Source organism: Centrocercus urophasianus, unplaced genomic scaffold (assembly GCF_019232065.1).
Source record: "Centrocercus urophasianus isolate 14NV4802_14NV808 unplaced genomic scaffold, USGS_Curo_1.0 seq_10, whole genome shotgun sequence".
In the NCBI taxonomy this organism is placed as follows: domain Eukaryota; kingdom Metazoa; phylum Chordata; class Aves; order Galliformes; family Phasianidae; genus Centrocercus; species Centrocercus urophasianus.
The window spans coordinates 67,804,346-67,829,942 of NW_024884142.1; the positions used below are offsets into that span (position 1 = coordinate 67,804,346).

General features: G+C 35.9%; 1 protein-coding gene across 4 annotated transcripts in view; it reads left to right on the forward strand.

Annotated features, from left to right (window-relative positions):
- CHRM3 (cholinergic receptor muscarinic 3) overlaps window positions 1–24,811 on the forward strand; it is a 255,730-nt gene extending 230,919 nt beyond the window's left edge. For 3 of the 4 annotated variants that reach the window (XM_042819997.1, XM_042819987.1, XM_042820006.1), the window contains one exon: window positions 22,918–24,811. In XM_042819997.1, the coding sequence (XP_042675931.1) occupies window positions 22,918–24,739 (1,822 nt within the window). In that variant the 3' untranslated portion in view covers window positions 24,740–24,811. Of the gene's footprint in view, window positions 1–15,327; window positions 15,366–22,917 lie in introns of those variants that run through there. The other variant, XM_042820014.1, reaches the window with a different exon arrangement.
- Window positions 24,812–25,597: the final 786 nt, after the last annotated feature.

A 25,597-nucleotide genomic window follows, 5' to 3' on the forward strand; every position in this document is an offset into this window, starting at 1 on the left:
TTGTATGTGTATATGTATACACATGCTCTCATATGCAAGTCTTTACTCCTAACTAATATGCCTGTTCTTCACTGACTTGCCCCTGACAATAAACTGCTTTTAGAAGGATTTGCCAGCAGTCGAATTGATGTACTTACACATTGTAGTGGGATTGGTAGAAATAGCTCCCATATTCATTCCTATTATGATACACATATAAGTTTCCCAAGCCTATTTGTTTGCAAGCAGTATCATGTCCAAGTTTTTATATAAATGCATAAATGGACAACATGTTTATTCTAGGCAAGGATGCTTGCCTGGAGCTCATGATCTGTTTTATACATATCTACTGCCAAACTAGAAAAGTGACAGAAGAATAGGTTTTACTGAATAATAATATTGTCTTTCACTGTTTTTTAAGAAGCTACTTAACCTAGCTCCTTAAAAAATGTTGCACTTTTTTAACGTATCAAAGTGTTTTTCTGGATATAACTCAGAGCTATAACTCCATGAGCTATCAAGCTGACAAAGTTTGAATGAGTGGGGATTTCAAGAACCTGGGCAGTGATCTACAGTAGAGAATATACTCTATAAAAAAATAATAATAATAGAAAAAATCTTCCATAGTATTTGCAGCATTATCCTGCTTCAAAAACTTAACTAAATTATGCCTTGCTATGCTGCAAAATGTGATCCATGGCTTCTATGGTGGTGCTTGTTAAAAGCCCAGTTGGATTTTAGAATAAGTTTTCAAGGCTTTCAATAAGAGTATTTTTTGTATTTGCCTAGAGTAGATTGAAGTGTTTACAGAAAATAAAAAATGAAAGATAAAGTAAAAGCTCTTTGAGACTTTAGGAAATGAAAAATTAATTACATAGGCCCTGTGGACTTGTAAATAATTAGCACCAGTTCAGAATAGTTTTTCCAATTAGAGAAAGGACCTCAAAGTTGATCTTCGAGGTCCTTTTCAAACCAGGTCATTCTAAAATTTAATTAAAAAATGTATTTTTTCCTCCTCAGATGATTAACTGAGGCACAGAAAAGTAAAGCCTAAAATCATAAAACTGCATTTATGGAAGTCAATAATTTGAAATTGAACATGAGGCATTTTTGGTCTAGATGTTCTGAACTTCAGAGCACTTGTCATATGTGAGGGATGCTCTGAAAGTAAATTTTCCTACTTTATTATGTTGGCCATTGGACTGTTGGAGATGTATACTATCAATATAAATAATATAAATATATACTATCAATATAAAGGTTAGACCTTCCCACCAATATTCTATTACATTTTGAAGCTATGTGACGGATAGCAGCAGAGGGGCAGTCTGACAAAACAGCATCTGATGTGGAAGTACATATGAATTCAAGGTGTGTTACTGAATTCCTCCATGTGGAAAAAATGTCACTTGGTGACATTCATCAATGCTTGCTGAATGTTTCTGGAGACCAAACAGTGAATGTGAGCACAGGGAAGGATGGGTGGTATGCTTCAGCAGTAGCAACAGCATTGTGAAAGACAAGCCACGTTCCAGTTGGCTGTCATAATATGAAATGAAGAGTGTGTCAACCAGTTCACTATATGAATCAACTAATATTGCTGACTGAGTTGAAAACTAGTGTTTTGTAGCTGAGAATTTTCTCTATCAAATAGTGTTATTGAGCTCTTTGTATCTGTTGTAGTTTCCGTGAAAAATAAACAGGTGACATTGCTTTCATAGCGACTTACGTAACAGACAAGAGTGAGAAACCAGCTTAAACACCCTGACAATTTTCCCATAAAGAATTTTTTTCCAAAGTTATATAATAATTTCAGAAGCAAAAAGGTAATTTGATTGTTAAAGACTGAGCTGACCCTCAGCAGTGCAGAGTGACCCTCAGGGTGTCAGACTGAATCATTCCCTTCTTTCTCACATTTCTTCCCTTTGGAAGAAATGGAAGATTAGCTCTAAAATTATCACTTTAACTTATTGCTTCATAAAATGTGATGAATTCATCCTCCAGACTGTGGGACTTCAAAAAAAATTTGGATCCAGGTGATTTTGACGGTTTTGATTTCAGTTATAATCCAAATCAGCATAAGTTATAGTTGTAGAACAGTACTTGAATTCCATATGCCATATGTTAGCAGTTTCTAACATCATGTGTGTGTAATCAGCATAACTTCATAACTAATTCAGACACTCAGTAGGATCCCATTGTTACTCCTATACATCATGTAAGAGATTTGTTTGTGCATCTCAGCAGAGTAGCAAATAACATCTCTAAGCCTTATAAATAGAGCTGCCTAGAAAGCTTTTGGTACAGCATTTTCCACTCCTAGATACATTTTTCATGAAATAGAAGAGTTCTTTATGAATATGCCAATTCTTAGGAAATGTTAGCTGTGAAAATTTTTTTAAATGTAGACTAATGATTAATTACTAATATTTTTAAAATTTCAATATATAAAACACTGTCTAAAGTTATTAAAGTAGAATATTTTGACACTGAAATATTTTTTTCTCCATTGTCAAAATGAAAACTGTCTTGGATTCCAAAGCAAAAAAGACATTTTAAATTTGATCTATTGGCTTTTTATTCTAACCAAAAGAAAAGTGATAGTATCTCTGAACAGAACTAGGGTTTTTTATGTGCTCAGTTGTATCCATGATCTGTGCTGAGATTCAACCAATCGTCTATCAAATGAGTGTTCTTCAAAGCTTTATCTGCTCAAAGTTATATCTTTTATACAGTCTTTTTTTTTTTTTTTTTTTTTTTTTTTTTCCCTTAACTCTTTCCTGAAAGATGCTGGAAACAACACGGCAGCTGGGAAAGTCATTTGACAGACTGCCTTTAGATACCCACGTGTGCTTTACTCTCTTATAAAGTATTAATTAATTGTAACTTGGTAACCAAACTTGCATTCACTGAGCAGTCTTCAGGTGCAGCCAGCAGGTTATGCGTCACCATTTTGAATCTCAGCCATCAGTTACCAAGTTATAGTTGTAGGTACAACTATAGTTTCTAAAAAGCTTTGATAAAAATAGGTGGAAAGTCAGAGAGAAAGAAATGGCCAAGATGTAGCAGGTGCTGAAGTCTTGAAGCATCTGGATTTCCTCTAAATTCGAGGGGTTTATTCCATTGGAGACATAGGATCAGTATCTTTCAGATAACTTAGTGAAAGTGCAAGGGAGACATTTTTGTAGTATTCAGGAAAAAGATCGTTGATTTGATATGATTTTTTGAATAATCTGTTCAGTAGATCTTGTCTTGCTATCTGGTAATCATGCGATGGGTAAGGTGACTAAAAATCTCCACTGGGATTTATGCAGTGGTGCAGCAGTATTTTTTTCCCCAGATCTGCCACCTTTTGCTGTTTTGAGTAAACTACCATGCCACTCACAGCATCCCTTTTCAAAAGATATGCTTTCCTGTAATATTTTCCAGTCCTTAGTGAACTACGCAAAATGATCTGCAGGAAGTTTAAGGAAAAAAATGTAAGTGATGAATGAATTAAACTGGGATAATTTGTGCAGTAGGTGGTAGAAATATGTTATGCTATGAATAATAAATACTATTATTTCACAATTGTTTTGCCATTTTGGTGTGTGGGTAGAGAGTGTTTCTGTAATTAGGGAAAAAATCCAAATATTAGTACATGGTGAAACAATAAATATGTAGTGCTCTGCCTTGGGGAACATTATATAATATATTGCCAATATTTTAGCACAATATTTTAATACACACTCTGAAGGATGTCAGTAAAATGGAGTATCAGCTGAATTTATTCACTGTGGATCTTAGAAGCACCTGTGTAAAAGCTGCATCTTCATCAAACTAATTTTTTGTTTGTTTGTTTTAAAATTGCCTAACATTAAATTCAGTTGCTTTTATTTTTCAGGCTTCTCATTCATGTCTCTGTGTGTAGTCCCTACAGGAAACATAGTCTCTAGAAACACAAGGGATTTAAATACATCTTAAATCTATGGCAGATTTAACTGAATTTGAGAAGACTGGGGCATGATGACATTTAAATGCTTTTCTAAATGAAGACCATACTGATACAACAAAAAATCCGAGGGTCACAGCAGGAATAATCGAATCTGCGCTCCAGTTCCCATCAGAAATACTCTTCAAAATACACTACGCCCGATACATAAGTTTCAAGGGTTTTATGATTTTGTCTCCACTGCACTGATTCGGATGGTGATTTGATTTGGTTTGATTCAGTCTGATTTTTTCAGAATTTGTTTCCAGAAGTCAGAGATTTTACAGTCCCATAGAATAGAGACAATAAGTGCCAGTCTATTAGTCTAGTTGAAGGAAAAAAAAAAAATTGTCACAGTTTGGAGTGATCTGAATTTCCCCACTAAATTTGCTTGCACTATACATGTCTGTGCCACTGAGCATGAGCACAGGGAGCAGAATCAGTCCTGTTGATTCTGCAAGTGACTAATAAGCTGTGATGGCATCACTGAACAGCTATGAAGATACAACTGTTCAATTTGCATTTCTCAAATCAATTTTTATCTAGATATGCAAGGTTTGATGTTTACCTGGATTGAAGAAAAAGGTCAAGATTAAATAGCTAATAGCTGTTTCCTATTAACTTTATGGAAATGTCTTCAAAAGGTATGAGTATTACAGAATAATTCATTTGGGATTTGCTCATTGCTTTTAGAAAACTGGATTTTATACCCACTTAGAAATATAAGGGACTAAAGTGACTTCTGTTAGGAACAGAGACTGTTGCAGCCTACAGATTTCTTTAACCATGCTGCACTGTTTCTGTATGTGTGCATTCATGCACAGGAGACTCGGTGCCTTAGCATATACAGTGGAAGATGTCTGAATAGCTCTTTTGTTGGGGAGAAAGTGTTGGCATGTGAATAATTTTTTACAACTTCAAAGGAAGCAGAGGGATTTGTTGTTGAATTATTTGGGAACTTCTTTATGTTTTACAAAATAAGAGGAGTGAGAGGCTTAATAAATGTGTTAAATTATTCAATTGGAAAAAAAAAATAGAAGTCAGAATTGCAAAATATGTTGAAATAAACTTAATGTGAGATCTTGAGCTTTGCAATTAAGGGCGTTTTTTGTAATTGTGAGCATTTACTATTTTCCACTGCCATTTTTTTCAGTGTATACATGTTTTTTCTTGTTCTCAGGTAAGCTTTTCTCATTTTTATGAAAAAAAAAAAACAAGTACTGGTGGGTAGAGAGGCTCTAGTGAAAAATTAATTCATCTAGGTCCTGTAATTTGAAAACTGTTTCATATAGCAAGAAGTCATGTGTTTTATTACTCCTGAATTAGGCCATGCGAATGGAATAGCAGAAACTCATATATGCTGACATTTGGTGCTTCAGAAATTGTTTCCTGTGGTACATTAATGAACGTTTGGTTTTGTTTTTGCCCTTGCTTGATACAATTTACCTGCATCTTGGCAGCAAAAGTCAATTTTTTTCCTGTGAGTAAATGTAAATGAATGATGAAGGACAGATAAAGGGCAGAAATGCACAAGTACCATCAAACCACTCATCTTTGACTTTTAATATTCTGCAGCTGATGTCGAATATTTCTCTTGCAGTTGAAAGCACAGACAACGTGGGTATATTGATAGGTTTTACATATATCCTAGAGACTTGCAACTTATTTGTTATTATTCACTAATAAACTGAATCTTGGAGGATGCTGACCTTGTGGGTACATTTTCAGCTGGAAACATCCTCAGTTAGGAATAAAGTTTAATGAGAGGTATTGATGGGGAAATAGAGGCATTTGGAAAAGAAGGCTCAGATCAAAACAGGTTACAGTGAGATCTATGCATTATTCTCCATTTCAAAAGCTAAGGTAAATACCAATACATAGCAGAGTGAGTGTTGTTTGGATCCTTTGTGGATACGTTTTCCTTTTTGGAAGTCTTGATATTTCTCTGGCAACAATTAAGCGTCAACAATTATGTTAATATTATGTTCTTCAAGATCATGCTTTGAAATTCCTATATGAATTTATTAGCCTCAGTAATAATGCACATCATCACAATCTCTTAGACTGGGCCATGTTTGGTGATGATTAAGGGTAGGATTTTTGAAAAAGCTATAGACTGTGGATGCTAAATATCTATTCAAAGTTAATAGGTACTTTTCAGTAGCAGATAGTACTTTATTTTTCACCAATCATTAAATTAGAAACATTATTTTTGACACACAGTTTTGAGAGTGGCAGGGAGATTCAGCATCATTTTGATGATAAATTAACAATACAGCAAATAATCTAGAGAAGCCTGCTGTGAGCTGTAAAAGTGATAGTGATTCAATGAAATGCTTCATACTCAGTGTAGATACAGAGTAAATAATAAAAGCATCTTCCAATGTGATTATATCTGAGCTGATGCCCCTAAGATTTTCCACTGCTGAGTGTATTTCCAACCTGATATAATGGAGTTCGTTACTACTAGCTGTCTGATCCACAGGATAACTGGTTCTGACATAATGTAGACCAAAATGTACCTTTAAAGTATAAGTGAGTGATGAAATAATGCTTATTTTAATGTTGCGAAGTAATGATCATTACTGTTTTAAAACAATCATATTGAGAGAAGTGTCTTATCTCTCCTCTTAGTGTTGCTGGCATTGTTATGAAAAAATATGCCAAATCTATATTATCCGTGAAATGTTGTTTAGGCTTTGCTGCCCTAGGAAGCATAAATTCATCTGGTGTCAGTATTTATCTCTTAAGGGAGAAAGCAACCAGTGATTATGTATTGACATAAGAGCAGAAAAGGGTTGCTGAGCTACCTAATCTCCGAAAAACCCTTAAACATTGTTTCCAGCTGTTTGCTGGTGGTGGTTCGCATACCACCACTTTCAGTCCCTTTGGTCTGAGTATGTCACAGTGCATTTTTATTCATAGGTATAGTTTAACTTACTGTTACAAAGTTGAATTAGTCTTCTGTCACAAGAGGAAAAAATATCCCCCTAGTATTAGTCAACTTAGCCTAGCATGTTTTCTTTGAAAGCTTGCACTATTGAAACAATTTGGACAGACTTAAAGTGGAAAAATAATGATACTGGAGAGAAGTTGAGACTTTAAGAAAAAACATTTGGATGCCCACTTTACACTTTAATTTGTTTGGCTGAAGATTTAGTTTCTTCCAGTATTTTGAGCTCTTAAAAGCCTATTTAACATTTTTGGAAAGAAATGTCAAGAGTTCTCTCCAACAAAAACCTATAGCACTAAAAACTGCTTTGTTCCAGGGAGGTGAACTATACATGCTGTTTTAACTGAACACTGATGTGATATTTCTCACTGTCAGTACAGTCATAAGGGATTTATAACATAAAAAGTTTTGATGTGTAAATGAAAATGTTTATGTTGACCAGAAGGGCATTCTGTTGTTTACCTGTTTTCAGTATGACAACTCAGGTATATTTTATGTGCCTGAAAAGCAGTCAGTTTTGCATTTTACTGCACAGGGATTCAGAGCAGGGAACACTTCCATCTTGTCTTGCATTTTGTTTATATGTCTGCTAACACAACACTGAAGTACGGAGTAGAAGTCAAGATGCAGGATTCCAGTAGCTACAGGTATTATTAAAAAAAATCCCATTCACCCATTGCTAGAAACACTGCATAAATGCAGAAGTTCATACATATTCCTGCATGGTTCAGTCTCTCTTGTCTAAATCAAATATGCTGATAATAATCATACAGTGCATGTGTGTTTGACTTCATCAAGACCAAAATTATTCAAGTGTTAACACAAAGTTCACTCAGTCACTTTCATAATAACATCATTATATGCCTTGCACATCACTTCTGGACTGAGTGAAAAAGACTAATCATCACTAATGTATGAACATCACTTAAAGAGAAAAGATAAGAGGACAGTCAGGATGTGGGCTTCAGCCTCTTACCATATTTCAGTACAGAGCCGCAAGACAATCCTCTTTCAGTTTCCTCCCTTGTCTTCCTCCCCCCTCTTCCCCCCCCCCATATTTCATGCCTGCACAGATAAATCCTTGCAGTGCATCATCCTCACATGCACGAGGAGCCACTCACTCCCTTTCAGTGACTATAACCTCCCAGAGTGGCCAGTACCAGAACAAATTGGTTCGACATTGTTGGCTTTTATCATGGGGAGAATCAATGTATCAGATGGGCCACTGTTTATCTGTGCCATTCTTCTGCTACAACAGTTCACTGATGTGAGGATAGGCCTGGGAACAATTTGCTTTCCTTTTTCTCATCTGTATTTTTTAATGTCTTCTTATTTTATTGGGTTTTCCCCACCCCACTCTCTCTCATGAAATTATACCAACTTGGAGAGGTTTCATGTAATGGCTGTGTCGAGAGCCAGCATGATGGATTTCCTTGTCTTGATGGTCCTGTGAGCTGCTGCAGCTTAATTACAGGAAGAAGTACTTAACCTGGAAGCTTGAGCATTCCTCTGCAGTCATCTGGCTTTGGTTCACCAAGCTGAATCCCTGACTTCTCCTCACTCACGCTCTCTTGGGAAAACTGGTTCTCAATTTAGCTCTGTTCACGCTGCTGTACTAAGCAACTGCCACCTGAAATGGTGTACATCTGAAGCAACTGGGTGAGGGATTTATTTGCTTATTTATTTATTTTATACAAAGTGTGTTTCCTGAAAGTCTGAGGGGCGGTCTGCTTTTTCTTCCTCTCGCTAAGGTCACCACTGGCACTTCTACCATCACACATGAAAAATGAGAAATTGATTTGTTTATAATATATGCCAAAGCAATTGTGTGCACTAGTCTCTGTCTATAAACATCTGATATTATTAACAGTACTTTTCTCCTTCCTTTCCTACTCTTCAAATTTGTCTTTGTTCAATGACAAACTAAAATTTACATTCGTTAGCACTGGGGCTTTATTTTATTTTATTTTATTTGGAAGTGCTTAGAAAATATTAGTTGCCCCTGTAAACTATTTTGGCATCCAAAATGTTATCCTTCTACTCACATTCGTTTGGAGATAAAAAGAAAAGATTTAGCATTTGTGGCTGAAAATATGGTTCTTAAATTCAAAGGCTGAAGGGATTGATGTGAGTGTTAGGAAAGCAGGTGATGTATCAGTCTGTGGAGCAAGAATCAAAGGAAGATTTCATAGGTTTGCTCTCTGGAATGGAACTGTTCCATACCACATTCACTGCTCTGAATAGACATTAGTAAAATTGGAAAAGGCTACTTAGTAACTCAATATGTTTTGACATTTTAATCTTGGTAAAAATAATTGTTTTGTCAGGACTATGCAGAGTATGGTCTCAGTTTTTGATCGTGAATATGTTTGGAAAGGAAAGTTCAGTAGCTTAAAATCTTTTCTGTGAACAAGCAGCTCTCAAGCAATTCTTCATTTTTGCTTCATTTTGAATAATAAATTACCAAGAATGCTTATTTCTCTAAACTGAAGCTACAAGACCCAAGCATTCTTGACATCTTCACTCCAGAACAAACACGTGAACTCCTCTCATAGCAGTAGCTATAGTTTCTAATTTAGCCTTGCCAGCTTACAGAGAAAGACACAAGGACTAGCATGGGAAGGACTGAGAACAGAGAATTGCTGCTCCGTTCCAAAAGGACAAATGGAAATATCCTTTTACCTCAAGTGATTTTGTTGCTATGTTTAGATACAAGATGCCTGCATGCTTTCCTTGCTTTCCATCCTGACTTCAGGTTTCCAGAATTAGTTATCAGTTTGCGTCTTAGTCATCTTTTTATAGTGCTTTACATATTTGGTTATTTTACATTCTCCCATTCCTTCCACTGTATTGAATACTCTGTGTTTCTTTTATCCAGTTTGTCATCGTTTCTACAGTGAAATCTCATTTAAGGCTCTGAAAGCTTTTATCATTTAAGCATTCACAAGCACGTGCACCCATTAGACTAACCATAGCCACATATCTTCCTTTTCAGAGAACATCCCGTGACCCACAGGGGGAATACTGCGCTACTACACTACACTACACCTCTGTGAACACAGGAAAACAACTAGCAAGGAATGTATTTAAAAAGGATTTAAAATTAATTATGGATTTTAAATGGTTTTAAAACTTCTCCAGGAGCTGTTGCTGAGATCACAAGTGAGAAAGTAACAGAATCTACACTGATTCTTTTACATTAAGCCTTTCAGCTTGAAAGAAATGTTAGGGCAGAGTACAAAGAGCAGCAACTGGGCTTTTTATTTCTCCTTTGCCCTGATGTTGATCACCAGACCACGTATGTCATCAAGAATCTGACCACAGATTGCAATAGACACCAACTTAAATAAAGATTCTCATTCATGGATCTTTACTCAGGTATATTGCTATAGTGCTTCCAGAAATATTTTAGAAATTAACAAATAAAATATTCTCCTGAATGGTAGCTAATTAGAGAATCCTTTTTTGATTCTAAAACAAATAGATCAGTTAGTTCCACAACAACCTGGAAGTTTGGCAAACTGAGGCATAGAAATGGGACAGCTGGATGATAACAGGCAGGTAAATGGAAGGAAATACTTAATAAATACTGATACTTCTTTATTGGTAAATGAGACTCAAAGAAACCACATGCAGTGTGCATCCCTATTCTTAATTTATACATTAAAATGCCTTTCACCTGTCAGTGAAGGAAAGAGTTTTTCTAGGTAGAGGTTCTCTTTCTTCTGGCATTCCAGTTCCTTTCTGGAAGTTACATATTCTATCTACCATCTGAAAAAAAACATCAAAGCTGGAAGAAATAATTTCATTTTATTTTAGCTAGACCTCCTGATTTTACTTGTTGTTTATTATTATTACTATTATTAGCTTACACTGTTTAGGGTTTGCAAAGCACAAGTAAGTTTTTTATGCTTGAAAGAGCAAGTGCAGAAAAACTAGTTCAATTTACCTATCTGATACATAGATAGCAACCTTTACACTTAACGTATTCACATATCCACATTTCAACCTATTTTGCATGTCAGTGTGCATGAAATCTCAGAAAGAGCAATCAGGAGAGAGTGCAGAGTACCATGGGTATATTAGCTAGATAGTGTAGTGTAGTAGATGAATACATCATGTTGAAATTAAAAATGATCTTTTTGTTGATGGAATGATTAACATTTTAGAAACATGCAGATGAATGCTTGCAAAGACAATAGTTTATAACTGTTTGTTTTTTTGCAAAACTGCTAATACAAAACTTGGGGAATGGATATGGGGTACTAATTTCAACTTGACATTATCCTTTTGAAGTAAGACGCTAAAAACGCTGGCTGAATACCTGTGCCCAAAGAGCTGTGGTCAATGGAACTAAATTCAGTGTGCGGCTAGTAACAAGTGGTGTTTCCCAGTGCTCAGTACTGGGGCCAGTTCTCTTTAATATCTTTATCAATGATCTGGATGGGAGGAGCATGCCCTCAGCAAGTTTGATTACATTACCGTTTTGTAGTTGTTCATCCTCTTGAGGGTAGGAATGCTCTGTGTCTGGATAGGATGGTCCAGGGGGCTGAGGCCAACTGTATGAGGTTCAACAATGCAATGTGCCAGGACTTGGGTCACAACAGTCCTTTGCAACACTACAAGCTGGAGTAAGACTGGAAAGATGTCTTGGCAGCAAGTGTAAAATGCATCTCCTGTAGTGTGTAGAAACCCTACACCAGAATTAGGTGTAAACTTGAGTTCCACGTATAACTTACATTAATTATAAATCCCACCTTTTCCCTCCTCAGCCTTGCACACCCTTACAACAGTAAGGCAAGAGGTTCCTAAAGAAACCTGAACTCCAGTGTGCAACTGTGATTAAGTGATGGGACAGATTCATTCTGCAGGCTGAATAAAACCACTGTTTTTGCATATGTGTTCCTTACACTATAACTGTTTTTGTAAGGCTGTAAATCAGAAACTTTAAGCTCTTAGTATAGGAAGAAAAGGCAGATACTAAAGCAAAAAATGTACAGCAGGAAATGTTTTTAGAAGAGAATTCTGCTACAAGGGTTAGCAAAATACATTTATGTAGAATAAATTAAATCAGAATACATTTATCATTAGCACGTCCTCCCTCTCTCAGAAATATTTTCATTGGGCATGCCTCCATTTCCCTTGCTTTGCAGCTGGAAAGAAAAGCAAACCACCAAGAAAACTGCACACAAATCCTAAAAAAGATTATAGCATTGATAGCATTATTATATTGCTTGTCTGTCTGTGAATAAAGAATCATTGCTGACATTCACTGAAATCCACAATGCCTGTTATTGTTGCTTTCCCAGAGACTAAAATTTCATCACAGCATGCATATTAGGGGTTAGAGTTTGGAGTGAGCCATTTTGATTAAGTTACAAAATTCCACTGAGAATTTCAGACGTGTCCATCTTAGGGGAAAAAAAAAGAAGAAAGAAATAAAAAGTGAAGCTAGACTATAACTCAAAACATAGTTGTTGGTAATGTGGCTGCTAGTTTGGTTAAGTCAAGTACTTGGATTGTGTGCATTTCTTTTAGGTGCTGTCCCTATCAGGTAGTAGATAGAATTTATTTGGCTATGATTTCCACATATAAGACATATAGGCTTTAAGAGAGACCAATCAAGATTCTGCTTTTTGCTTTTGAATATCTGTTGTGCCACCTAGTGGGTATTAAACCACACTTTCAAACAGATGGAAAGATTTACTTAATATGTAACAGTGAATAATGAAATGTTTTCAGTATTTATGTAAATATTTACAGCAAAGCACTGAAACAAAGCATTTTGCCTTTTTGTCTGATTTAGTCTCAAGCTGTTTCATTAAGGTAAAAATATTCCATTTCAAATATACCATTGCATTTTCTTACAATTATATTAAAGAAATATAAAGAGGGCAAACACAGCACGTTTCCTCCACTCAGCAATAGATTAGTTCCTTAATCAATTACTAATGGGTTTCATATACTTTCCCAATTTGATCAAATTATCAGTATGAAAGGATATTCCTAAATCTGGTAAGTTAGGAATTCACACTCAGCAATCCTATTAAATAAACAAATACACCGAAAGTATTTTCTGGCCAACTACTTAAATTTTCACTTGATGAAACCAAGCTAAAATGTTTTGAAACTTTAAACATTACCATAATTTAGTGAAAACAAATAATACATTTTGATTAAAAGCATAACATTCTAACACAGTTTCTGTACAAAAATTTTCAGTCTAAGTAGTTCCAACTTGCAAATATCTATATAGAATTCATTAGGTAATAGATATCACTTACCACCTTTTTTCCCTCTAACTTTGGCCAGCTTTTAAGAAAACCACTTGTCCAATTGGGGACTGTTGTTTCTGTTGCGGTAGATAGCAATAATATTTCAATCATTAAGGGAAAAAACAATGAATTTTCCTTAATTAAATGTTTCCTAGCATTGTTCAATTCACCTTATTGCACCTATTTAAAACTACCAGACTGTATCATCCAAAAAGTTGTATGTGTTGGTCTGCATTTATAACACCCGGGTCCAATGGCACAGTTACATTATTAAAAGTAGTGTGCAGCAGAGGAACTGTTCAGAAACTTATAGGATTCCACCACACTCAAGATAACTTCAACCTTGTGTTAGCACATTTAAATGATAAACATCAGAGATCTCGCATGATAGAGGACCTAATAGCTGGTAAACACTGACATGAGCTGGGGTCCAAATAGCTCTTTGCTAGACCTTTATGTAAAATTTTACTATTTTTCTCTCTAGATAAATATTTTACTATTATTCTCTCTAGATAAATAACAATGTGTAGTTCATCTGCTTGCAGACACATTTGTCAAAAAAAAAAAGTAAAACGAAAATGGAGTTCTGCTTGAATTTGACTGAAAATGAAATGTCTTCCCAAGGATAAAAAGAAAGAAAAAGTAATTTTTTTATTGAGAAGGTAGAAAATCAAAGCAATGGGTTGAATATTTATTTATGATGGGGTTTGGGTTTTTTTGTTGATGTTTGGTTTTTGCTTTGTTTTGTTTTGTTTTTAGACTATTAATTCTCCCTACATAGAACTTCCAGAAAAAAAATATTTTCAATTTCAAGGCTTGACAGCATCTTGTCGTTCCATTTTCCTCTTGCAGAAAAATGAAACTGAGAACAGTGTCAGGTGTCTTCTTTAAAGCTCCATGTCCCTGCTCTCTGTTCTTTTTGGTAGTTGAAAAACATTTGTACTGTTTCCCAGTTTTTACTGATCGTGTATTGTCTCAGCGGGCAAACAGTAAAAGGCAAAGGATGTATTTCTTTTCATAACAGAATCAACCGATTACGTTGTTGTAAAGCAGTTTCCTTAAAGACAGTTTTGATGAGGTCTGTTATTGTCTGTAAATATTCTTAGAGGCTAATGTTCATGTTCAATATAGATTTTAAATACATCCAAGGATTGTTAAAAGTAGGGTTGGATTATGAGTGTGGTAAAATGTATTTGTTTTATCTAGCATGTGATTTAGATGAACTCTTTCTTCTTGATACTGATTTGCTCAAATATGAGTATTGTTTTAGAGAAGAACGATGCATAGGAAAATAAGAGAATTTCACTCCAAGATCTTGATTTTTTTTCTCTGTCTACATTGGCTCATAGTTTTCCCTGTTTAGTCAAAGTATTCTGGCATCTAATGCCATCTAGAAGAAATATGTCATTACGGGTAAGAATTTCCATTACTTTACATAACCAGCATTTTAGTATGTGATAATTAAATATTTTATAGAGAGGATTATAATTTATTGAGAGTCTATGGATGGCTTTTTGCAAAGAGGTAGCTAAGTATCTACATATACACACTGCCATGTGAAATTTTAGATCATGTCTTGGATTCGTCATAATGGTAAGTAATAAAATATTAAGAAATATGTTAAAAATGTATGTACAAGAGAATATTGAAATGAAGTCTCTGAGATGGATAGGTTTTTACTCAAAGGAAAATATTTCACCCCCTTAATCTATTGTCATGTTTCAATTCAGTGTCAATCCAGCCCTTTACCCAGGCTTTCCTGTCCCTAGACACTTACAATACACATCATTTAAGTCAGTAAGTTAAACTCTCAATATTTGATTGTAATTCTGACTAGGTTTTGGACTGTATGTCTGTTTACTCCAATATCAATTAGACAGATGGAGTGTAATTTTAATAAGGTTCTCTGAAAGAGAATGCCTGGAATTTAAATAATTGCCTCTCTATATGAAGGCATATTGACGCTTTAACCATTATAGCTGGTAGTCAATATTTACTGTAATCTTAATTAAGCAAGACCTAATTTGTTTTTGTTTTCAGTAATTCAAAAATTTAAGGTACATCCAAGCTCTGGTTTTTGAAGGTTTCTCTTTTTTCTACAGGAATTGTTCAGATAATACCTGCAAAGTGCAGGAGCCTGAGAATGGAAAGTGCAATTCCGTGAGCAAATCTGCTGCTATTGACCTTGGTAAAACAGACATTACACCTTGAGCTCATGTTTCAAGTTTCTCCCTGAAAGGTGTTTGGAAGAACAAATATTGTATAAGCAAATGCAGTGTAAGCATCCAAGGCCCACAGTGGATGCTGCAGGGACAACGGGGTGGTATGACAAAGTCCTTGCAGTCAACATGAACAGCATGGTGTATGTTTGCCAAAAACTAATTGGAAAACTGAGGAATAAAAAAGGCTTTACATACTGCTTTTAGATTCTTTGGCTATGTTAGGTAGTGTTTCTTCTGCTCCTAGTCTGGCATTCGTGTGCATCTCAGCTGTAGTACTCTGAAATTGCTCTGGAGGGATGCTCCTTTTGCTGACTGTAGGGCTGGAAGGGAGATCACAGAACTGTAGATTATCTGGAACTGACTGGGATCCATAAGGAACATGCAGTCCTAACTCCTGGCTTCACACAGGACCAACTAAAATTCCAACTCTGTGGCTGAGACCATTGTCCAAATATTTCTTGAACTCTGGCAGCTTGGAGCCATGACCACTGTTCTGGAAAATCTGTTCCAGTGCCCTACCAATCTCTCAGTAGGGTGAGAGGCTGACTGGTGGGCCAGGTAAATTTGTGCTTTGCATTAGGTCCGGTAAATGCTCTCTAAAGTCATGGAAAGGAAATATATCGTAGAACCATAAAACAGCCCATGTTGAAAGGGATCTCAAAAGTCCATGGACAAATCAAGTCCAACATTTCATGGGAAAAGGGAGCCTTCGTGTTGTTGTCTAGCATTCTGTGTAATTGCATCTTGAAAGCCTTCAGTCGCGGGTATTCTACCACATCCCTGAGAATGAGTTTGTTCATAGAGAACAAGTCTAGCTTGCTCATTACTAGGCCTCACACACTAACAGAAGTAATATAATAAGCAAATGATAAGTAAAAATTAATTCACAAATCACAAAAGCAGCTTAATTAATTAAATCTAGCTAATTTTTTTAAGACTGAGCAAAACATCTTTATGGAAGGAAATGGTAGAGATTGGGGTTTAAGTGTTTGCACCTTTCACCTTGGAGGGATATGTTTGACAGTTTATTTATATCAAGTTGACAGCTAATCAGCAAAAGGTTTAGTCTTTCCATGTAACAACATTTGAAAAAGTGACAAAGGTATTTGTGTCTGTCTGCAGATGAATACATGTATATATAAATATAAACACACATATTTGCAGTTATATATACATGCATACTTTTGTCCTATTTAATGTGATATATTTTTATGTACGTAGTCTTAGGTGCATGTGTGTATGTATATATAAAAGTATAAGAGCATATCGGTTACTTGTTTGTATCAGTTGCAAGTGTACCAGGATATTTAGTGGTGGGATAGACTTCTATAGCTCTGTATTTTCGTTTTGCAAAGATGAAAATCTGTATTGAATGTATTATACATTTAATCATCAATATAGATAATTTATTATAAAACTGATGTCCGGTTCACTGGCAATTGCATTGTGCTTTCTATTATCACATACATAATTTTAAGGAACACTGTACCATGTGCTACAGCAATGCAGTGATATAAGTAATGTAGAAGAGTGAACAGCATTGTAACTACTTGCATTTTTTTTTAATTATTATTATTTTTGTGTTTCGAAAAAGAAAATTTAGGTTTGAAAAATAATAATTATATGCAATCTTGGGAGTAATTTCAGGAAAACTTTAAAATGTGCATGTATTTTTTTATTTTAGCACATTTTGATTTTGTAACAATGCTTATTTCTAGTTTAAATAAGTATAGTAAACATTCTAAAGGCTTGTTTTTTTTTTATAATTCACTGCATGGAGTTGCCTTCGTTAATCACTGGCTTGAAACTGTAATGCAGTATTTCATACCAATGACTTGCAAATTCTTATCCACTTATTTGTGGATCCTCTTGCACTTATCTCCCCATCTTTTTGTATTTGATCTTGGCTTGCTGGGAAGGTGATGGCAGGCTGTATTGCTAGATGAGCTCTCATTTTGTCGGAGCTGAAGACCTGGAACGTTCTCGGCTTCCTTGGGGTGCTTCTTATATAGATAGTAGAAAATGTGTAGTAGATTTGGAAAATGAAGCATAGCTTGGCTTGTTCTGGCTTCCTACAGTGAAGAAAATCTGGTGGCACTGATTCAAAACAGAAAATATTATGACTGGTGATAGTGATTTTTCTATGCAGATGAACATATGGGTAATAGATTTTTTTTACTGAATAAAACAGTTTGATCGCAGGAACTAGGATACAAGCCAGAATAACAAATGACTATGTTCACCATCATGCTAGCAACTTTCAGTTTATGAAGTGAAAACCTAGGATCCTTTTGATACCTGAGGGATTTGGAAAGTTGAGTTCCAGCTTTCAGGATTGCAGTCAGCATTCAGGATCTCATGTATGGGTGGTACTTGATATCGCCTCTTCCTCAGTTGCTCATCTTCTAAAGGCTACTCAGGCATTCACTAAATCAATTACTTTACAGCTAGATAGGAGAGCTGACCTGAACAATAAAGGTTTAGTTCCAGTACTTTCTCAGCATCAGAAAATGTAGCTGAAGTAAGGTTTTCCCAGGTTTCCTCATAGTGACTTGATATTTCTGAAAGTATTTATTAGCTAATTTACATTGATACTGCATTTCAGTTTCTGCAGTTAAACAGAATTCTCAATTGTTTTAGTGGATATAGTGATAGATAGTGCATTTATACATTAGTTTTCCAAATTTATTTGCAAACTGCAGCTGTCTTGGACTTCCAACAATAACACTTAGGTTTGTTTATGATTTTATTACGTATTGAAAATGTGAAGCGCTACTGAATTGTCAACAATTTTATTGCTATTTCTTAGTAATACTGCTATTTCTACCATCAGCTCTAAGGGATACCATTTTTTTAATCTTTATTCTTTAATGAAAGCTTTGTTTCCTTTATTCCTTTGTCAACATCTTCTCCCAGGTCCTTTCTCATCTATTACAAGATACTAGCTTGCGTTGCTTTACTTGAAAAAGCAATTAAATATTATCATCATCAAAAATTATCTTTCAGGCTTCTCAATCAATACTTGATTATGTTGGATGTACCTTGTAGAGTTTTTATCCATGTATGTGTGTTGAGGGCATGCTTAATGGCCTTTATCCTATGCTCACTGCCCCAGTGTCAGTGAAAGTGTCTGCACTCTATAAAATTAATTATTTCTAGAATATATTTGGCAAATATAATAACTCAGCTCTCTGCCATACTTATATTGTATACATATATATTGTGTATATTATTATACATATATTGTTGTGACTTCATCCTCTCTGACAGCTGTAGAAAATATGCCTAGTTCCTATGTAAAACACTGCAAGAATACTTTACACTGATTCTATTTCTCATCCACACTGACCCATAAATAATTGGCAAGAACATTGCCATTGTTTGTTCAAGTGATTGCTCACAAGTGAGCTGTGTTTTTGTTTCACCTGTGCATTGAAAGCAGCTAGGTGAACTTAAATTATGCTTCAGTGCCTCCTTCAAAGGAGAATATATTATTGAACATTGAGTTTACACATACTTTGTTTTATAATTCCTGAGTATTTGAGATCTCCATTTTTCTAGCCATTCTACATGACAGTCAATAACTTCCTTGGTCAAGGTGTTTTGAGCAGGTATGAGGGTACTGGAGGAGGAGTGAATGAAAAGCAAGAGTGTGCTTCTCATCCAGACCTCTTTCTGCCTTTTTGCAAATGGCCTTCTGCAGACTTTCACTCTTTATAATAGGTGGGATGAGTCTGTTTGACACTGCAAATTTGACTTGTTCACCGTCATTGAAGCAGCAGGATAAGGATAAGGTAGAACACATTATGTTTAGTGGCCTGAATTATACCAGCTCCAAAACCATAAGCAGAGTGCTTCTTGAGGAAGCAAAGAAGTATGTTGTGTCTCACACCTTTTCTAATAGATGGCAAGAACATGGTAAAATAGTTTCAGAAAAGTTTGTGTGGATTTGCTTGTGAAAAGCAGTCTGACAAGTGTGGAAATTTTTGATTGAGAATAAAGAAAAAAGATGACCACATAGATATCACATAACAGTACAGATGGATCGGGCCTCAGAGAATCATTCACATGCCGTAGTGTACTTTTTATCTAGTGTTATTTTTCTACACCTTCCTTTCAAAAACTTGCGTATGGATAGTTCTTGGAAACGTGCATAATGCTGCTCTTTGTTTTAGATATCCTACAATTGTAGAATCATAGAATAATCTGAGTTAGAAGGGTCTTAAAAAGATCATCTCGTCCAGCTCCCCTGCAAGAAACAAGGACTTTATCAGGTTGCTTGGAGACCCATCCAGATTGACCTTGAATGTCTACAAGGATGGGGCATGTTCTTGTTCATTTCTCTATAGCTACTTTCTAAAATAGACCTCAGTGCAATTCACCTTATAGAACCATCTTCATGATTTCATTTTTGTATTAGCTGTATGTCTAATGATGCTGAAACCCAAGCTGGTAAATACTTTCTTTGTGAACTAAATTATTAATTTTGAAAAACAAATAGTCACCTGTTGTTAAATGTAGAGCAAATCCTGAGCTGACTTTAAAACTGATAGCCACTTCACTTCATTAAAAAACAGAGTTCTTTCAAGGAGAGGTGTATGGTGTTTGAACACAGTCATGCAATTTGCACTACTCATTCCATGAGTATTTTGATAGCACTGCAGTTTCAAAACTCATATTTTAGTGGTCCCAAGACACAGTCATTCTTGTGAATTTCAGTAGGAGAGTAAAACAAGCTTAAGGTTTTATGCAAAGCATAAAAAGTATAGCAAAATATAAAACATAATGACTATTTAAGTATGCCACAAATTAGTGTGTTTCCTGGCACCATCTTCTAATTTATAGGGAACAATTTCCCATGACAGTAGCAAAGAGTTTCTTCTAGCATCTTGGGCAAGTATCTTTCTTGTGCCTTCCTTTCCCTTTGTCCTGCTTACTCGCTCACATGTTTGCAAGCATCTTGCATGAGCCACTTTTCCTCACCCACTTTATCCTGTTATGCCCTAAGTCCTGCATTAATTATGTATTTGATGCAAAATATGCATTTTTATGCAGCAGGTACAAGCTCAGGACCAATCTTCAATGTTTTGAATGCTGTCTGTTATGACATTTGGTATACCTTACTTTAAGCTGGTAGGAGTTGTTATTCTGATTGTTCTAAATCCTGTATAAACATTGCCTACAAAGTTTAAATCAGCAGACATGACCAAGTGGGTGACAGCCATAGGAAAAGCCAAATATGCGTCAAGATAGTCACCTATACTGCAACATTTAACACAGGCAGAGTGATAGACTCTCTATTCTTAGCTAGGTCTGTGAAAATCAGAGTGGGAATGTGGGGAATTCTAATTAGTTTAATACATTTTGCTAAAAGATTAATATTCGTTTTTACAACACATAAGTTTTAATTGTCATTTTATGTGATGGCAGTGTAATCTTTGTGATTAGTTAAAGTCTTGTGCTTTTGCTCTTACTTCCTGGGTTTTTAAAATCACTTAATGAAAAACAAATAAGTGCCTGTTGCCCGTTGCTATTTCTGTTACATGGTTAATTCTTTATTTCATTTTTACTGTTTCCTTCCTATGAAGCCTATGAAGCCAATTCAGATCTTCTCAGTCTTTTTTTCCAAACAATAAACAAACTGCGAAAAAATGTCACTATTTTCCTTCAGAAAATAGTTTTCACTTGAGAAGACATTTTAGGATACTATGTAGTTTTTTATGAAATATTCCACAATATTTCAATGTTGAAAAGAAATTCAAAAACCAAATTCTGATTTAATTTCATTTACAAATTGACAAGTTTTTAGAACGTCTGTTTGTCTGAATTTTCATGCAAGCGTGCACATTTCCTTTCCAATGAAAATTGGATTTGGAATGTCAGCTTTTTTGATGAAAGATAATTTTAGTTTCAAACTTCCATCTTTCTATCTAGAAAGAAGTTGAATTTAATTCTGTGTTTCCCAGAGCAATATGTACAGTTATTATTTTGTTATTATGTTTTGGTATTGTATTTTTGTTATACATGTGTCATGATGATAATGAACACTTTCAATGTAGATTGAATTAGACTCTGCAGTAACATTGCAATATTTTCTTTTTATTAATAAATCAGAAAAGTTACTATGTCCTTGACACCAAAATATGGTTTATATAATTACTGTACTTGAACTAAAGTAACAAATTGTTGTTCTTTTTAATGCATATATAAGAGGAACTATACAGTTTAAAATCACAGCTTCATACAGCTTGCTGACAAAACTAAGTGCATTTCAAAGAACAACAAAATATATACAGAACCAAAAAAAAAAAAAAAACACCATCCCTTTTTCTTTAAATATTTTCTGTAGTGCCAGTGCATTTTGCTTTTCATAATTTTCTAATGTCATAATATATTGACTGAAACGATTCTGTAAGAATACAAACGTTTGCCTTTGAAAGCATATTTTGTTCAACATTTATCATCTGCAATGGATTTTCTCATCAAAATTCTTGCTGCTTGATGATATAATTGATTTATTACAGCAGATCTAGTCAGATGACCACAGAAGTTAATGAAATAAGGGAAATCCAAATCCGTATTCTGAACATGTCTTCATTTTACATAAGTACTTAGGGAAAAGGATTAAAGTTTAATTATGAATCCCTTTCATGCTTTTTTTCCTCTTTTTTTCTGAAGTGTTTAATAAGTGCTTTGACATACTTCTGCTAAACATTTTCCCCAACTCTAGAGACCATACTTTCAAAGGAAATTTTAACGTATTGCCCCTAAGACATTTTTAAGTCATTACACATTCATGTAAAATCCTTAAACCAAGTGTAAAAATGTAGATACAAAATGACAAGTGTCATGCACAAAAAACAGTGGTGAGAACTTCTAGTACCCTTATCAGATTGCTGAAATATAGCAGAAAAGATCTTTTTATTTTGTAGCAATGTAGGCATATAGTAGCTTGATATATAGTTAAATCATGCTGAATCTCTGTATCTCTGTAATTTAAGGAAAGGTGGAAAAATATTTTTGTTGCATGTTAGCTATTTCTGGAGACTGCAGTCTGAGGCATCATTTTGCTAGAGCCATGGGAGCTCTGGGGACCAGCAGTGACTCAGCCTCACAGAATTTGTATCCACATGTGTCTGGCATTTAGTTTTTGAAGGCTCCAAGGTAGCAGGTTGTTCAGATACAGAGTTCCATGCTTCCAGTAGGAAGCATTTTAATTAAGAGTTATGGACATTTTAATGCTATCGAAGGTTCAAATTCTCCTGGGAATTTGGCTCTTCTGCTACTGAATGGTTTTGAGAAAACACTGTGTGATTGCTAGAAAGAGCTTTGATTATTCACAGCTGTAAGCTGAATGCTATCACGTATGTGTTTGACCTGGACTGTATCACAGGCAACTGTGCTTTTGAAGACATCTTTCAAAGTGCTAAAGGTTATGTATATGAGTATGTGAACAATTTTTTTATTTATCACCTGCACTCATTCACTTGATTTTTTTTGTTTTTCTCTCCATTGTAGACTATGTCAGAGAGCCACAATGATCATGCACAATAGCAGTTCGGCCTTGCCCCTGTTTTCAAATGTGAGCTCCTTCTGGAAGAGAGATTCCCATGGACCAGGACTACTTGATGAAGGAGCATCGCTTATTGGCAGCTATGATTTTCCTCAGACCACAGAGAGCTTTCCCTTCTCCACTGTGGAATCAACAAACACATCCCTAAATGCCACAATCAAAGACCCTCTGGGTGGACACACTGTCTGGCAAGTAGTTTTGATTGCTTTCCTCACTGGGATCGTTGCACTAGTGACCATCATAGGAAACATCCTAGTGATTGTCTCATTTAAGGTTAACAAACAACTGAAAACAGTCAACAACTACTTCTTGTTGAGTCTTGCTTGTGCAGATTTGATCATCGGTGTTATTTCCATGAATCTTTTCACCACATACATTATTATGGGCCACTGGGCTTTGGGAAACTTGGCCTGTGATCTTTGGCTCTCCATTGACTATGTTGCCTCTAATGCCTCTGTCATGAATCTCCTTGTCATAAGTTTTGACAGGTATTTTTCCATCACTAGGCCGCTTACATACAGAGCCAAACGAACAACTAAAAGGGCTGGAGTAATGATTGGTTTAGCATGGGTCATCTCTTTTGTTCTTTGGGCCCCTGCCATCTTGTTCTGGCAGTATTTCGTTGGGAAGAGGACTGTGCCTCCTGACGAATGTTTCATCCAGTTTCTAAGTGAACCTATCATCACTTTTGGCACTGCCATAGCTGCCTTTTATTTGCCAGTCACCATTATGAGTATTTTGTATTGGAGGATTTACAAGGAGACTGAGAAACGCACCAAAGAGTTAGCGGGACTACAGGCTTCAGGCAGTGAGGCAGAGACAGCACGCTTTGTACACCAGACTGGCAGCTCCCGGAGCTGCAGCAGCTATGAGCTGCAACGGCAGAGCACAAAGCGCTCCAGCCGTAAGAAGTACAGGCGCTGCCACTTCTGGCTCACAATGAAGAGCTGGGAACCCAACACAGACCAGGGGGATCAAGAGCACAGCAGCAGTGACAGCTGGAACAACAATGATGCTGCTGCCTCCCTTGAAAATTCAGCCTCATCTGATGAAGAGGACATCACAGCAGAGACCAGAGCTATCTATTCAATTGTGCTGAAGCTTCCTGGTCACAGTGCCATCCTCAATTCCACAAAGTTGCCCTCCTCGGAAGATCTGAATGAGTCAGCAGATGAACTGCAGAAATCCGACACGGACTCACAGGAAAAGAAACCTAAAAAACTGCAACCTCCCAGAAGTATTCAGGATGGTGGAAGTTTCCAGAAGAGTTTTTCAAAGCTTCCAATTCAGCCAGGGTCAGCAGAGACAGCTACAGCTTCTGATGGCATCTCATCAATGACCAAGACATCTGCAGCCCTGCCTTTGTCCTTCAAGGAAGCAACTCTGGCAAAAAAATTTGCTTTGAAGACCAGAAGTCAAATCACGAAGCGAAAACGAATGTCACTTATCAAAGAAAAGAAAGCAGCACAGACACTCAGTGCCATTTTGTTTGCCTTTATCATTACCTGGACTCCTTATAACATCATGGTTCTGGTGAACACTTTTTGCAACTGTGTCCCCAAAACTGTGTGGAACCTGGGGTACTGGCTTTGCTACATCAACAGCACAGTGAACCCAGTGTGCTATGCACTGTGTAACAAAATGTTCAGAAATACTTTCAAGATGTTACTGCTGTGCCAGTGTGACAAACGAAAACGACGCAAACAGCAGTATCAGCAAAGGCAGTCTGTCATTTTTCATAAGCGGATCCCTAGGGAAGCTTCATAGAATAGTATTTTTTAAACAACTGAAAAAATAATGGAGAATGGGATGGGACAGGATTAGATAGGTTTGGAAGGGATGGGGTAGGATAGGATGGGATGAGATTGGGAGGGGCTGGAATGGGACAGGACGGGATGGGGTGGGAGGGTGGTTCCAGGGTGCTGATTCAAACATTTAAACATCAGGACATGAAAGCAGCTGCCGGGCATATGTATCCTTTTAATAAATCTGGTTTAATATAAAAATGAAGTCTGCATTCAGCAAAAACTAACAAACTTCAACGTTTTTACTAAAGAATGAAAGACTTAATAAAGTTTTCGTACAAATTTGAAAGAAGCTGTATAGCAATTGTAAACCCGTTACTGATCTGCCCAGCTCTTTGATTGTAATCAACTCTGGGATCTCAGGTAAGCACATCTAGCTAGCCCAACTCTTCTGTTTCCAAGGAATCCAACAGCTTTCAATTCAAGTCACATGCGGATGTAGCAAGCCAGCAAAACAGGATTATGAAATTATTTGAGACACTGTATAGGTTGCAAAATTGCTTCTTGTTGTCAAGGTAGAGCTTCCTGTCTACTTCTCTTTTGGTGTATTATTATTAATTGTACCCCTGATTCCTGGTCGCCAAGTGTGCAGCTCATGTGTGTAGCTCATGTTATATATATATGTGTGTGTGTGAGTGTGTATGTATGCAAAAAATACATTCACATCTCTAAAATACACACATACCAGGAAAGAGGTAATCTATTGGTCTAGTTTTTTCAAGGCCCCACATCACTCTTGCATGTGAGTGAAATTAAAATATATATATTAGAAAATTGTATTATAAATATTTATCTCATTGTTCACCACCTGAAATTCAGG